The sequence below is a fragment of the Heloderma suspectum genome, chromosome 1 (assembly GCF_057233095.1).
Source record: "Heloderma suspectum isolate Gila_16-S chromosome 1, 16-S_ref, whole genome shotgun sequence".
Classification (NCBI taxonomy): domain Eukaryota; kingdom Metazoa; phylum Chordata; class Lepidosauria; order Squamata; family Helodermatidae; genus Heloderma; species Heloderma suspectum.
Window position 1 is genome coordinate 129382354 of NC_139458.1, and position 14992 is coordinate 129397345.

General features: G+C 46.9%; 1 protein-coding gene across 3 annotated transcripts in view; it reads left to right on the forward strand.

The window, feature by feature from the left end:
• Nucleotides 1-721: 721 nt before the first annotated feature.
• IRF7 (interferon regulatory factor 7) overlaps nucleotides 722-14992 on the forward strand; it is a 28734-nt gene continuing 14463 nt past the window's right edge. For 2 of the 3 annotated variants that reach the window (XR_014792204.1, XM_084857154.1), the window contains exons 1-6: nucleotides 735-808; nucleotides 5047-5150; nucleotides 6951-7113; nucleotides 8799-8994; nucleotides 10471-10562; nucleotides 12294-12345. Coding sequence is in view for 2 of the 3 variants with exons in the window: in XM_084857154.1 (XP_084713280.1) it covers nucleotides 5134-5150; nucleotides 6951-7113; nucleotides 8799-8994; nucleotides 10471-10562; nucleotides 12294-12345 (520 nt within the window). In the remaining variant the exon portion in view is untranslated. Of the gene's footprint in view, nucleotides 809-5046; nucleotides 5151-6950; nucleotides 7114-8798; nucleotides 8995-10470; nucleotides 10563-12293; nucleotides 12346-14992 lie in introns of all 3 variants that reach the window. The other variant, XM_084857161.1, reaches the window with a different exon arrangement.

Genomic DNA, 14992 nt, shown 5'->3' on the forward strand with positions numbered 1-14992 from the left:
TGTGCACAAGATTCCAACCTTGCACCACCAAGCTATGCATTTTACTCAGAAGTTCTACTGAATTCATAGAATCACAGAATAGTAGGGTTGGAAGGGACCCCCTGCTCCATGCAGGAATCCAAGTCAGAGCATCCCTGACAGGTGGCTGTCCAGCCTCTTCTTGAAGGCCTCCAGTGTGGGAGAGCCCACCTCCTCCCCCGGTAATTGGTTCCCTTGTCGTATTGCTCTTACAGTCATAGCTGCAATTCAGGCTGCAATCCTATTTACACGTACTTAGGAGTCACTCCCATTGAACTCAATGGTGCTTACTTCTGAACCCCATGCAGAGAATGGTAGCCTGCGCTCCTTTCGCCGGATACGCCTGGATTTCTTAAAAAGGCATCCCCAACTGCGCTCTCACTTCCCGGAAGGGCCTGGCCACTTTCCAAGAGACGTCCAGCCGCCGCGGACAAGCTTAGCTTTCGACGGAGCCCAAGGGCTGACGATCGCGGTAGAAATGAAACTTCAATGTTCGGGGAGATCACGTGATTTACGAGAACGGAGCACCATATATAGCCAGGGGCGGGCTTGCATCATCGCGGCCCAAAAACGTGCTTCGGCGAGGTTTACGTTTTGCAAACCAAGAAGGAAGCGCGCGCCCTTTCGAAAGGTGGTTGCCTCTGATTGGCTGGCGAGGGCGGCCTTGAACCAGTGTTAGCCAATGAGCTGACCCTAGATGTATAATATAAGGGGGTGCGGGAGGAACGAGGGTATTGATATTTCTGCCATTCTCCACCTACCAAGCCATAGCCAGCCATCCGGTACATAGGTAGGTAACGGAGTTTGTCCCTTTTCTTGAGTGTTTGGAGCTGATGGGCGGAGGAAGAGGGGTTCGTTGAGCCGAAGTAATTCCAAGGCGAGGGGAATAACTTGCATTTTTCAATGCGTTTGCGACGATTTCCTTCCCTATCTTCCCCTGTTTGTTTTAGATACGCACGAGCAACGCGCTCTGGCGTTTTGCTCAGACTGTCCATACTGTGGCCAGCTCTCCAAAGGAGCAATCCTGTGCGTGTTCAGGCAAAGGGGAAAAAAAATAGTCCTGCCGCTCCCCGAACGTGCCAGCCAGCACAGGGAATGCTGGGCGGTGTAGCGGCTTTTAATGTCTAAACATGTATAGGGCTGAGTCCTAAAAGTTTTCGGTTGTCTGGAAATGGTGAGATATGCTCTGGAAACCCCCCTAGGTGCCGGGTGGGGCGTCGCGGTGGCAGGGCCCCTCCTCCCTCTTTCCGCACCTGGCCGACAGGTGTAAACGCCAGTCTCCCATTGTATACACTGGAACATGGCGTGCGTTGGCGACGGGTTTAGAGCCTGTGCGCCTATGCAGCCTTTGAGCGGCGCGTGTTGGTTGGACTCGCCACCCCAGCCTCTCCTCCCGACTGCCACAGTGTGCAAAGAAAGGGGGGAGAGAAACAGAAGCAGGGCTTAGAGGCACGTGGGGATGGCATAAAGGCTACCTGGGAAAAGGGCACGTCCCATTTAACATATTCCAGGTTTCAGCCTTGGTGCAGAACAGATCGTGGGGGAGAGTGTTCCTGGCACCAGTGGAGGCCGTTGGCTCCAGTTTTGGCGGGGCTGTGAATCCATTCTGGGTTTTAATCAGAACCAGCCAAAACTCTAAAGGAGCTATCCAAGGCGCTCAACCCTATCCCCCAAATAGGTTCAGAACCTTGGATAGCTCCTGTAGAATTCTGGCTGGCGGTGACTGAAACCCGAAGTGGATTCACCGCCCCACCGAAATCCACTGCCTGGCACAAATTAAGCTCTGCGTGCACATGTAACAGCTTGATGTGTGTAGATGCAGTCTTTTAATGCTTAGGGAGGAAAAAAAAAGAGTAAGATCTCAGTGAGTCACTAGGCTAGACGCTTGGAATGGTTTATCATTTTTAAAATAGGGATAATACTGCAAGAGAGGAATCATGAGGGGCGCTGAATTGCTGCATCAATGATGAAAGAAACTGCTGTGTCAGAAGTTAAAAGTACTATTGCATTATAGGGGAAATGTCATGTTCAGCTTTGCAAAGCAGCAGATCTTCACAATTTTTGCTGTAGCAGAATGTTTGGTGATTCAGTAGACAGGATGCTTGGTAATTCTGATGCAGAGCAGGCACGCCTATTATAATGTGACTTTTTTCATTGAGCAATTATTGACAATGGGGTGAATCTAGATTCAGACATACTTTGCAGAGACCCATTGAAATCAGAGGGACTTAAATTAGTAATGACTACCTAATCCCATTGATTTCAATGTGTCTACTCCACGTGTGAGTAAATCTGGATCCATCCCCATTTATAAATGGCCCTTTGTCAGCCCTTCAAAGATTTTAGTCACTTGTAACTGATGCTGTATGTAGCTCAAGATCTGGGTAGTTGTGCACACAGCTAGGATTCTGCTACATTTCTGAAATCGCATTTCTGTCTTCTGTCCATTAGAATAGACTCGATAATTGCTTCATTTTAAATTACACCTTTATCTCACTTTAACTCCATTCATTACTTCGTGTGGGGAATTCCTTCTTGTGGTCATTCAAATGGCTAGTGCTGCTCTGTTCAGAACAGACTGCCTCCTGTAAGCACACTTCAATTATCTTGCTCGATGGCAGGGAGAACTGCCTGGTCCTCCTTTCCCAGAAATGGTACTTTGAATACACTGAGGCATGAAGGGGAGCTGCGGCCACTGCATCCCCTGCCCTGCCCTTCTTGCCCATCCATCTGCAGTGGGACAAAATCTTGGGAAGGAGGCTGGGCAAGAGGAAAACTGATGGAGGCACAGTAGTGGTAGCAGCCCCAACTTGTTATGCTGGAAGGTACATGGCCTGGCTTCTCTTGCTGTCTTTCTCTCCTCTGGTTGATTTCATATTGGTAGGATCTATAAATCCAGAACTTTCTGCAAGCATGCACGTTACCTGTAAATCTCTGAGACAATGAAGTAGGATGAACATATGCTAAAGGTTAAGGAACAGTGTGCCTTTGAGCACATGCTCAGTCCAGGAATTGGTGCTCAGTACCAGAATTAAACTTACAGTTCCTTTCGCACAAAAATCCATTCCTGGTTTCCCCCCCAGCATTCTTTTTCAGCAACCTAATGCTAGCACTGAAAGCTTTTTAGTTGTTGCTATAGACACATACATGAGCCAATCTGAAAGTAGGCAGGACTGGAAGGAGGAAGTGGCTCAAAAGGAGTGGTGACTGTGTGTGGCTGAGTCAAAATATGACAGGTGGAAGAAAAGTCTGAGACAGGGTTGAATGCCAAAACTGTTTCTTTATTGATTAAAGACGACAGCGTAATAATGCAAAGTGATCAAAGCGTGAGCAGCCTCTAGTGCATGATCTCGTAGTTCCACCCGCTGCTGAAGCTGCTCTCAAGCAGTTGCCCCTTCTCGGCGGGGGTGAAGTAGTGGGGCCTGGCGAGACTGGGGGTGTACTGAGGCGGGGGTTGTAAGTGTACTTGTCCACAGGTTTGACCTCCCACTCAATGCTGTAGGTGACCATGCACTGGGCCTCCTGCCTGAGGTAGGCGTCAACGGTGAAGTCCTCCAGTCCGGCCTCGGCATCAATGGAGGTGTTGGTTTCGACCATGGTGGGCTGGGGGCAGATTGTGACAAAGATCTGGGGGGGCGGCTGGCTGAAGGCCATGGTGCTGGTGTGGCTGATGTTGCAGTGCTGATGTTCCTCTACATGGGGTTTTTTGGACCAGATGGGCCCGGTGTAGCAGACAGCCGCGTCGTTCCAGCACATCTGGGCAGGAGTGGCATGGCACCATCGAAGGCCTGGTGGAAGTCGGTATGGTACTTCTCCTGGGTGTTGACCTCGTGGTTCATGTAGGTGTGGTCGGAGGGCAGTTTGTTGCCCGCCCCGATGCAGGTGCAATTGTTGTGGTGGACAGGGTTGCCCTGGTCCTCGCCCAGCACTTTCTTCTCTGGGTTGAGGATGAGGGACTTGTTGGGGTAGTTAAATAAGTGGGAGGCAAACATTTGGTAATCTACTGCAAATCACCCAGAGATCTACCATCTGCCCATCCCTGTTTTAGAATACAGATTGGCATTGGGCAGTTTCAGGGTGGTGACATAGGAGTGTTGATGTTGAGTGGAAAACCAGTGGGCGTGAAGGTGGGGAGGGGGTGCTGAGACCTTCCTTAATCGTTCTCATGGGGCTACCCAGCAAGGAGTAGGAACACTGTAGGTTTCTGTCATGCATAACAGGAATTTCCATGTTTTATTTATTTGTTAATTTAAGTATTTATATCCTACCCTTCAAAAGACTTTTCCAGGCCAACTTACAGACAGATAAAACAATGGAAGCAGAACAGTACAATCGAAACAGTAAAAGTCTAAAAAAAAATAGCAGCATAAAACCAGCTTTAAAGGATTAAAATGTCACATTTAAAAGGCCTGAGAAAATAAGAGTCTTCTCCCACCGCCCAAACCAGTGGCAGCTGGTACCCACTGGAGCTGGTGGGACAGAAGGCAGGGCAGCAAACAACAGGCGCAGCCCAGGGGTCATGATAGGCGGTGCCAATGGCAGACAGAGTAACTTCAAGAGAGCTAGTGCGGTGAACCAGTGACGGTATTGCACTAGACCTGGTGGGGCAGGTGCTGAGCTCAGACCCCCTCAGCCCTGAAGCTTGCTGGGTGGCCTGGGGTCACTCATGATCTCTGAGCCTAACTTGCCTCAAAGAGTTGTTTTGAGGATGAAATGAGGGTGGAGTGGGGGAACCATACACATCCCTCTGTGTGCCATGGCGGGATAAAAATGAAATCAGTTTTAAAAATAAGATCTCAAATCCGGGCGAGGCAGTGGGTATTCTGAATCAGTGTCTGGATGAGGGCCAATAAACTGAGACTTACCCAGCCAAGATGGAGCTAGTTAGACTGGTCCTAAGCCGTTTAGGGCTTGTACAAGCTAGTCAAGATATCCAATGCTCACATGGTAACAACTCAGTCATACAGTTACTGTGCTTGTGATGTCTGATGACATGGTTTACCTTTTCTGGTTTTCTCTGGTGTACAGATTCCTCTTCATGATCTTCCATTCATCCACAAGACATTAAGTAGTACAAGGACACAAGTGTGCAATACAAAAAACAACAACTTCACAATGGCTGCAAATGAGAGGTGAGTGCTTCTGTGGCAGACAGATTTGTGGCTGGCAGGCAGGCACTCACCGTATATACACATTTCTGCACAGTGCCTTCTAGCTAGAGTGTGTGTGTGTGTGTCTATGTATATGTATGGTAGGGGTGGATGAATTTGTCAAGTTCAATTCCACTCAGTTTCTCATTTCTCCAACATTTCAGTTTGTTCCACTGTTCAAATCAGTTTGTAATTTTTTTTGAAGTCCACACACAAATTTACACATTTTCATGCACATCTCTCCTAATGCACCCATTTTTGTTCCCCTAATATATGCAGTTTTGTGTCCTGTTATATGCCGGTTTCCCATCACATGTAGTTTGACCCTGAGAGGTGCGCTTTCTTCTGAACTAGGTCTAGGCTGGATGTGACATTTTAGAGGAGCCTTTTGACTCCGTATCCCAAAGCCTGAAGGCTCCTGCAAGGAATGTCTCCACCCTCTCTGGTGGATGGCATCTCCCTTTCTGCTCTAATAGCATCTAGAGGGCACTTTCTGCTCCCCTGCTGCTCCTACCCATTCTTATTACCATTTTATATTCTGCAGACAGCTAAAGACAGCTCTCTGAAGCCAAAGAGGTACAGTATTCAAAGTAAAACCCTGTATTGACATTGTGTTGGAATGTAAAATAGTGATATATTGTAACCACCTACCTTGGAATACAGACTTGTCCCACTCGTAATGCCAGGCTGCATTACAAAGCGAGCACCATCTCCCCCCAGAATTCTTTTCTGGCTCCACTTTTAATCTGAACTGGTGCCTCTCCTGCAAGCCTTCTGTCCCCATCCCTGGTCTTCCCAATGGCAACTGGGATTCTGCCACTGCAGAATTGTAGGAAGGAGCTGTTTCCCAACTTTAGTGTGTGTGTGTGTGTGTGTAGGTAAAGTAGTTTGTTAATACCAATTCCAGATCTAGCTAGTTGAAAGTAATAATGAAATAAAAACTTTTATGTATGAAATATAAAATGCATAGCCCTGTCCTGACAAACGCATATGCATTGTAAGGGCAAAACCCGTGTAACAACCACAGTTCTGCATTGCTTTAATTAATGTAACAGTCTCAAAAATGTTTGATGTCCACCACCTGCAAAAAATCCAGTTTCACAACCTTATATGTGAGACCAGAAAAGTGACTATGTTTTAACAGGCTAATTTTTTTTTTTAAAAGGCTTCTACCAAGTAGGCTGCAGAGAAAGGGTGGTTTGCTCTACCTCTTGCCTGCTTGGTTTCTGTGCTGGCCATAGCGGAAGGGGTTTGCCTTCTTCCGTGGCTGGCTTGGAAATATCTGTCTCTTGTCTGCCAGCCCACTCACTTGCCTGCATGGAATTCTATGCACTCGCCTATGGCGATCAGGCGAGCATTTAAACTCGGGTAACAAAGCAAATACTTCCCAGCAAGTATTTGCCAAACTTTTCCAGCAATTTGCCAAACTTTCCCAGCACTTCCATGATTCAAACTGCAGCTGAAGTCCACATCTAACTCAGCTACAGTCCCTCGGTTAGTCATCTGACTCTTTTTAACCTTGTTCCTATTAATGAGCTGCTTATACTCATGGGCCTCTTCTGCTGTAGTATCCATGAGGCTGTAACATGAAATGTATTTTTGTGACCTTTAGGGGTAGGGAAAAGGTTTGTTTACATCCTTTTGTGTAGGATCATTTTTTCTGCCTGGATTCTGCCACGAGTAGTTTCTGGGGCCTACCTGCCATGTGCATCTGCCATCCTTGACCTTATTGCAGTCATTTTTAGGCTCCCAGAAACTAAGTGTTTCACTCTGCTGTTTCAGGGGGCATCAGAAGGTTGGTTTTTTCGACTGGCTGGTGAAGGAGATCAACAGTGGAAGGTATGAAGGCTTATACTGGATCGACGAGAGCCACACCACATTTTGCATCCCTTGGAAACACAATTCAAGGAAGGACCTTGTGCCTGCTGATTATAAGATTTTCCAGGTATGCACCTCTTCCACTAAGGGTGGCAGCTTCTCGTATGTCTTACTATGGCATAAGCTTTCATGGTCTAGAGTTCACTTCATCAGACACTGCAACAGACTAACATGGCTGCCCTTTTGGAAATCCTTTGGTACGCATATAAAGGACCCATTTTTAGTAACTGAGCATCCTGCCCCAGAATAAGTTCCTGCAGTTGCCTTTGGATGATATATTACTTAGAGCAGCGTTTTTGCACATCCATTTGTATGCACAGTGGAAAAAATTTCCCGTACCAAAGAATCTGGATCGTGGCATGGTGAGGGAACACGAGGCCGCCCTCACAAGTGCAGTCCTGTGTATGTCTGTAAGGGAAGGCACGACCCCAAGCTCTACTGGGCCTCACCTTTTCGCTGCCACCACATCTTTGAATCGGCTCCACCTGGCCCAAGAGGACCCCTCTTACTCCCTCCAACCCTTCTGAGGGAATTGGCAGCCGCTGAATTTAGCACTGACCCGGGAAAGAAATAACAGCAATAATTGGAGGTAGACGCTTATTTACAATTAAGAGGTGAGGGAATGGGAAGAGAAATAGAGCAAAATACAAATAGAGTTACCCCAAGAACCAATTCCCTGTTTGGAAACCTGACATAAGCTAAAACAATAAAATTCTACCTGGCCTAACTACTCACCCCTCAAAGTAGGATCCTTTGTCGTAGCCAGCATATGGACACCTTTCACCCAGACCAGATGAAACCAGATCCTTGTCTGTTTTTATATGGTTCCTGCCCCACTCCTAGTTCCTTCATCATTGTCCCCCTGCCCTCTTAAGGAGGATAAGATGGCTTTTCACACCTCTGCAGCTGTGCTGGCCTCTTGGCAGGCCTGGATGGTTTACAGCCTTGAGTTCCAATAAGAACTCTGGCCTGGCGCCTTCAGCCTTGAAGCTGTCCTGCCTCCCTTCACTCCAGGTGGCTGGAATTGGAAATCCTCTTTGCAGGATCCTCGTCCTTCCTACCTAAAACAATAAAATATAATCTCAAAGAAATATCTTATACTTTTAACCTTTGCCTTCCCCAGTCTTCCCTTCCAAGAAGGCCATCTCCATTACAACATCTACTTGGAAACTAAGTCCCTTTGTAAATGTGCCTAAGATTACAGCTGACGTTTGTCATGTAGCTTGCTGCTGCATCATTGATTTTTCTTTAACAAATAGCTGGTGTGGGGGGGTCTGGGCCAGATCAGGACTGTGGCATGAAGAGAGGGTTTTTTTAAATCTTTGCCCCCACTGTGATCCTATCTGAATTGCACCCCCCCCAAAAAAAAAATACACACACACACACACACACACACACCCTACTGTTTGCAGTGGGAGGGAAGCTCACGCTGGCACTAATGAGAACTTTTCCCCCATTGTGAATAGCAGGTATGGTGAAGGTTTCCTACTGGGACCGTGGCAGAAGCAAAGCCCCAGTCAGGCCCACCCCCACACCACCTGTTTATTAAAGAAAAATAGGTTACGCAAAAGCAAAGTACATGACACATACCATGTCTAGTTTGGCCCTTACCTTATTCAAGTGGCTTTCCTGGTACTGGTGGCTGGGACAGGCACACACAGGAGGAATTCAAGCAATGTGGAGCCCGACTACCTTCGGAGCAGTTCGTTTCACGTTTTTCCATCTCTTATTTCCTTTGTTTCATGCGGAAAGGCATGGGCCATATTCAGTAAAAAGTACAACAGATATTTGCCAGACCCAGCCAAATGGAAGATCAACTTCCGCTGTGCCATGATGAGTACAAAGAGATTTGAAGAGGTCAAGCTGAATAAACCCGACTATCATGTGTACAGAGTCATCCCACCAAAACCCAGTGCCACACCAGCTGCTAATCGCCCTGCTGATACAAGTAAGGACAGTGGGGATGCCAGGTTAGACTCGGTAGGAGTTGCCCGTGTTCTTTTGTAATAGGGCAGAGAGACGTGTGGCTTTTTTTCCTGTCAGGAATGGCGGGAAGAGGGATGAAAGTCTAGAATTTTAAAAGGGTATCCTTTAAAAACAAATCACTGATGTTTACATTGCCCCAGGCTAACTCTGCAAGGCCTTCCTCATTAACTTGAGGCCGTTGATAAATTGCAGAAATGGTGGATCTCCGTGTATTCACCGTGGGCTGGCAACATCCTTGATTACATTTCGCCATGTGCCCCCCTCCCCCAGGCAGCTGGAAGTTCAGCGTCTGCATGAAGAGCATCTATGTAGATTTACGCATGTAGGGACTGTTGGAGGAGGCCGTACTTGCGTGCGTCTGTATGCATGAAGGGCTTGTTCATGCTGATGCCAAACACACAGTTGCTAGAGGGTGTAGCTGGTGTTCATGTTGGGGCTAAGGTTTGTTGTGGGGTTGTGCAAGGGTTGTTTAACCCTCGCATAACCCACCATAGCTGGGTTTGCGCAACATGCCACAACCCCATTGGGGTTTGCATGCTCAAAATGGTGCCCGGCTCATCATAGGTTAAATAACCCATGGTGAGCCAGCATGTTGTGTGAACCAGGCCGGTATGTAGCCATCCTCCCAATTCCATTGAACTCGGACTTAGATATGAGTAAACATGCTTAGGGTTGTGTACTGGGTCACCTAGGTCGACTTGATACACTTGAGGTGCAAACTTGACATAGCATGATTGAAGAGCACACTGGATTGTAAAGCTCGTATGCTTTTTTTTAAAGCTAGGTCTAATGAACCGGATTAGCTAGGGCAGTAGCCGACATTGCTGAAGCACCAGGGATTGAGTGCTTTGGATAGGAGCTGGAAATGCATGGAAATGCTCGTTTCTGGAATGGGGCAGGTCAGTGGAGTTCCTGGCCTGATTGGGGAAATGAGCATTTCTGCCTGTTCCCGGGTCTTGGTTTATGATGTGCTAAATCCCGTTGTACAAGCAGTGGGTTGTGCAGTGGAATTGGCAGGAGCATGGTGGCTTGGTGGGATACTATCCCTCGAGCAGAACATGAGGTAGAAGAAGAATGAATTAACCACAGTTTTAGATATATAGGTTCCGCTTTGAGTATCAAGAAGGCCAAAATTAGAGTGTGTGTCGACAAAATAATAGTTATGTTGATGTGACATTCTTTCTAGACTTGGACAAACTTAATTGTCTACCCAGTCCTAATACAACATGAAGCTAGGAGACCAGCAGAGGATGCTATCCAGTGCCTTGCAGAGTCTGGACAATAAAAGCTCAGTACATCTTATGTTGAGCCTCTAAAAATGGAAGAGTTTGAATTTAATGTCATACTTCCAAATTTAGTTCTGCATACCCAAAGCATGAAACTCAGTGTCTTCCCTGATTAGATCTTCACCCTAGAAATGCTGTTTTTCTGTTTTAAGACAATGGGAGTGACCATGAAGATGATCAGTTGCATATCAGCCCATACAGTGAAGGAGCCCCAGCTCTGCCCCAGCCTGCACCTCCACTACAGGTACAAAACCAGTAGGGCGTGATTGGGATTGTTGGGTTTAAGGGGCTGTGGAACAATTCAAAATCTTTAACGTTGGAATTGGCTGACATTGACATGTATATTATCTTGTAAATCTTTGATTTGATATAACTAGAACTCTGGTCCAGGGACTCGTAGTGATCGAAAAACATTCAAAAGCTGTATCAGTGCAAAGGTTATTTGGGGTGTTCCTGTTATGGTTTAAGCAACCCCTCTATTCTAGCAGGGGAGGAGTTGAGAAGCGATACCTTGGATACATTCCTGAAGAACTGATAGAAAGACTGGCATATCAAGGGATGGCAGAGATTAGAAGACTCCCTGTCCATAGGGACTTGGCAACTAGCCACTCGGCTAGATCTGCCTTCCCCAACCTGATGCCCTCCAGATGTGCTGGCCTTGAACTCCCATAATCCCCAACCCACATGGCAATGCTGGCTGGGGATGATGAGAGAGGAAGGACAACACATCTAGAGGGCACCATTTGGGGAAGGGTAGGTTAGATTAGATGAATTAAAACGCCTTCTGGATGACTGAAAAGCTACCTCTGACTAATCGAGTAACAGGGTTCTTTGTGTGTGATATTACTACTTTTTAAATTAAAAAATTAGAACGACAAAGGAGATAACCCAACAGCTTTAAGGAGCAGGTGCTCACACAAATATATTTCATAATGCACATTCATGCTGTTTCACTGGAAGTTTAGTGCAGCAAAACACTACACAGAACATACATGTACAAACACATCAAGGACGTGTGAGGTACAGGTCAGATACCTTTTCCTGCCAGAACTGTTCGGAAGGAAGCAGGAGATGATGTTGCATTGTCATGTAGCAGGAGCTGTGCCAAGAATCCTGTCTTCGGGCTTGTATTTATTTATTTTATTTACTACATTTTTATACTGCCCAATAGCCAATGTTCTCTGGGCAGTTCACAATTAAAACCATAAAGTACAACTTGAGAAGACAGAATATAAAACTTTTAAAAATTAAAAAATACCACGTAAAACCAAGGTAATACCTAGCAGCAGTTACAGGCCAGGGAAAGCCTGTGTGAAAAGGTGTATTTTCAGGAGGTGTTTAAAAGAGGTTACATTTTCTGCCTCCCAAATTGCATGAGGAAGGGTTTTCCGGATCATGGGTGCCACTGCAGTGAAGGCCCGCTGTTGAGGTTCTTCATGGTGACATTCTGTTCGTTTTGGAAGAACCAGCAGGACCTCCTCTGAAGATCTTAGATGTTGCCTGGGTATATATAAGCGAAGGCTGTCTGCTAGGTATCCTGGTCCCAAGTTGTTTAGGGCTTTATGGGATAATAACATAACCTTGTACGTGGCTTGGCAGCTAACAGGCAGCCAGCAAATATGTGAAAATGCCGATTAGCTTAAATGTGTGAAAAGCTCCAAAGATTTAAACCTTGCATGTGGAAAAAACTCTTCAGAGTGTAGCTTCAATAGAAACTTTCCTCCTTTCTGTCATGAACGATATGTGCATAGAGCAAATTGGAAGTCCCAGAGCTCTCCTCTTCCTTTTATACAGCTTTAGTTTTAGCAAACCTAAAATGCAAGCCTGTCACTCTATGCCACACAAGTTGAAAGAAGGTGATCGCAGAAAAATGGTGAAGGGATAAGCTACAACAGTACCACCAGCATGTAATTAACTTTTTTTGTGTAGCATCTCCTAGGTGTGTGACAAAACATTTTATTTGTCTGGTTCACAGCAAGAGATAGATACAGCTTTTAAAACTCTGTCATTAGAAAAACCAGTCCCAGGTAAGCTGACAAAACTTGCAAATGTTCATTTTGCTTAATTTATTATTACAAACATCAGTTGGAACTGCTTAAGTGAATACTGGAAGATCCTGCATTAGTTATTTTTAAAAATGCATGCCTTACACACTTACACACATGGGGATTTCTAATTCAAGGATTTGAAATTGGGGCTGCCCACACAATTTTCTGGATAAGGTATATGGTTTAATACAAACCATACCGCCATCCCCATTAATCTTTTATTTTTTTACTAAAGAAATTGTGCAGCAGAGCAGGCTGGCTGGGGAATGCTGGGAGTTGTAGGGCTTTCTGTCTAAGGGCGCAATCCTATGGCTGCTAGTCAGCGGCCAGGCTGCCATATGATTGGACCTCAGAGTCTGCACTCTGTGGTCGGTTCCTGGAGAACTGACCCCCTCCCGCACCGCCTTGTAGGCAACATGGATCAGTCCCACGCTCGAAAGAGCAGTGCAGAGTGGAGAAAATGGGGTGTTCCCGGGGGCGGGCCAGGGTGGGGAGGTCAGAAATGCCAGTACGATGCATCCTATGTGTCATCTGACCACTGCTTCCTGCGCTCTGAGGTCCGGGAGCTAGACAGCCAAAACCGGCTGTCTAGCCATGAAAGCCAGGGTGTGGGGAGCAAGGAGGAGATCCGTTCCTCACCACTCCTCCCCGCCTGTACTGGATAGGCGGTCGCCCTCAAGGTTGGAGGTGACCGTCGATCCACATAGGATTGCTCCCTAGATGTGCATAGGATTGCACCCTAAATAGCTCTGATGCATATGAGCAACCATCTTTCTCATTGCACTTGGGATCCACAGCTGATTTACTGGCACATTACTTGGGGGGGTGGGGACTGATCTATGTTGGTGAAACGCCAAGTTGCAAAGCAGGAAAAGATGAGTCATGACAAAGACATCCATGTCAAAAGTGAAGCTGACCAACAAACTGGAATAAGAAGCCTTAATATTTGTTTTGGGGCAAACATTGTCAGGCATTAGGGCTGCAGCTTCAGGGGTCACCAAAACTACAGAACTCATTCAGTATCCTTCCAACTCATATTCAGAATCTTGAATCCTTTATATACACTTTTATCTGTTTAAAGAAAGGGCCAAAGAATGGTCAGTCAGTCTCAGATAAACTAACCATAGCTGACCATTCTGGGGTAACATCAACACCAGTTGCATATTAGTAACCGAACAACCTTGGCCAGGTTTATTAAACATTGTTAAGTTTGATAGGTTAGATTAAATATAAATTGCTATCCAGAATGCTGTATTTTTGTTAGGCTAGTTAAGGTTGTTAAATTGGCACTTCTCCTTTCTGTTCACTGTTATTTAACTTTTTCTGAAGATTATTCATTTGCACAATATTTGATTCTCTGAGTTACTGTAATCTGCTCAAGTTGAAATATAGCACTGAAAGGCTTTTGTTTAGTTTGATTTATGACTCAAGTCCTATGCAAATGTTTGCCTGCAGCCCAGTTACAGCTAAACATGTGCTCCTGTGCAGTGGGTATAATCTGTTGCCAGCAGCTATAAGGGAGAAATTAAAGTGGAGGGGCAGAAAGAAGTTTGGGGGGGGAGCTGATTAAATCCTTTGCTGTGCTGAAGCTACTGAACTTCTGCAGAAGCCAAATGTTCCAGCTCAGGGCACTAAAATCAGTTGCTGTGTGAAATACCAGTATTTCACAGGGAGCTCTTCCCGCCCTTCCCTCTTTGAAATGGCATTGCAAGCAAGCTCCAGGGATGGGCATGTAAGAGTAGAAAAGTAGGGAGAACTGAGCAGGCTGGAAGAAAAGGTGGCATTCTCCCCTCTAGTCTAAAAGGCTGGTGCCTTCATGTTACGCTCCCTACTGGTCTGCTATGGGAGTGAGTCCTAAGGTCTCCCAGTGACTGCAAGGCTACTGAGCTCAGAGGGAAAAAACAAGCTTGTATTAAGTAGGGATGGACGAAAGTCACTTACCTGTCCTCGAAGCTTGTTCGCGGTGGGGGGGAGGCGCTTCGCTGCTCCCCCCGCGAAGTTCAGGCCGGGGGGGGGGAGGCTTCCCGCCTCGCCCGGCCGAAATTCAGGCCAGGGGGGGAGGCTTCCCGCCTCGCCCGGCCGAAATTCAGGCCGGGGAGGAGGCGCCTCGCCTCGCCCAGCTGTGAACTAAAAAGTTAAAAAAAAAAAAAAACGCCCCCGTGATAGGCTACGTGACGATTTACGTAGCCTATCATGGCTGACTTGCAAATCTAGCCGTGATAGGCTACGTTAATTGTCACGTAGCCTATCACAGGGGCGTTTTTTTTTTTTTCTTTTATTGGAATGGCAGTGGCGACAGCCGGTCAAAAGACCGGCTGCCGCTCCCGCACCAGACGAACACCCACCGAACCCTCGGCCGGACCCGCCGCTGGGAGGGACATTCGCCAAAGGTAAGTCCCGTCCCGGGGGGGGGGCAGGGGGGTGCGGAGAATTTCTCCCCGAAACTTGTTCGGGGGGCCAAACACGTTGGCGCTCGGCCCCCCGAAGTTTCGGGGAGAAATTCTCCGCCAACCCTAGTATTAAGGCAGATGATGGCACTGGGGCAGCTTGAAAGATCCAAGGCACATGCCCAGTTATGCCCTCCTTCAACAGCACCCATGACTAGAGGAGACTGACGTCCACTCCT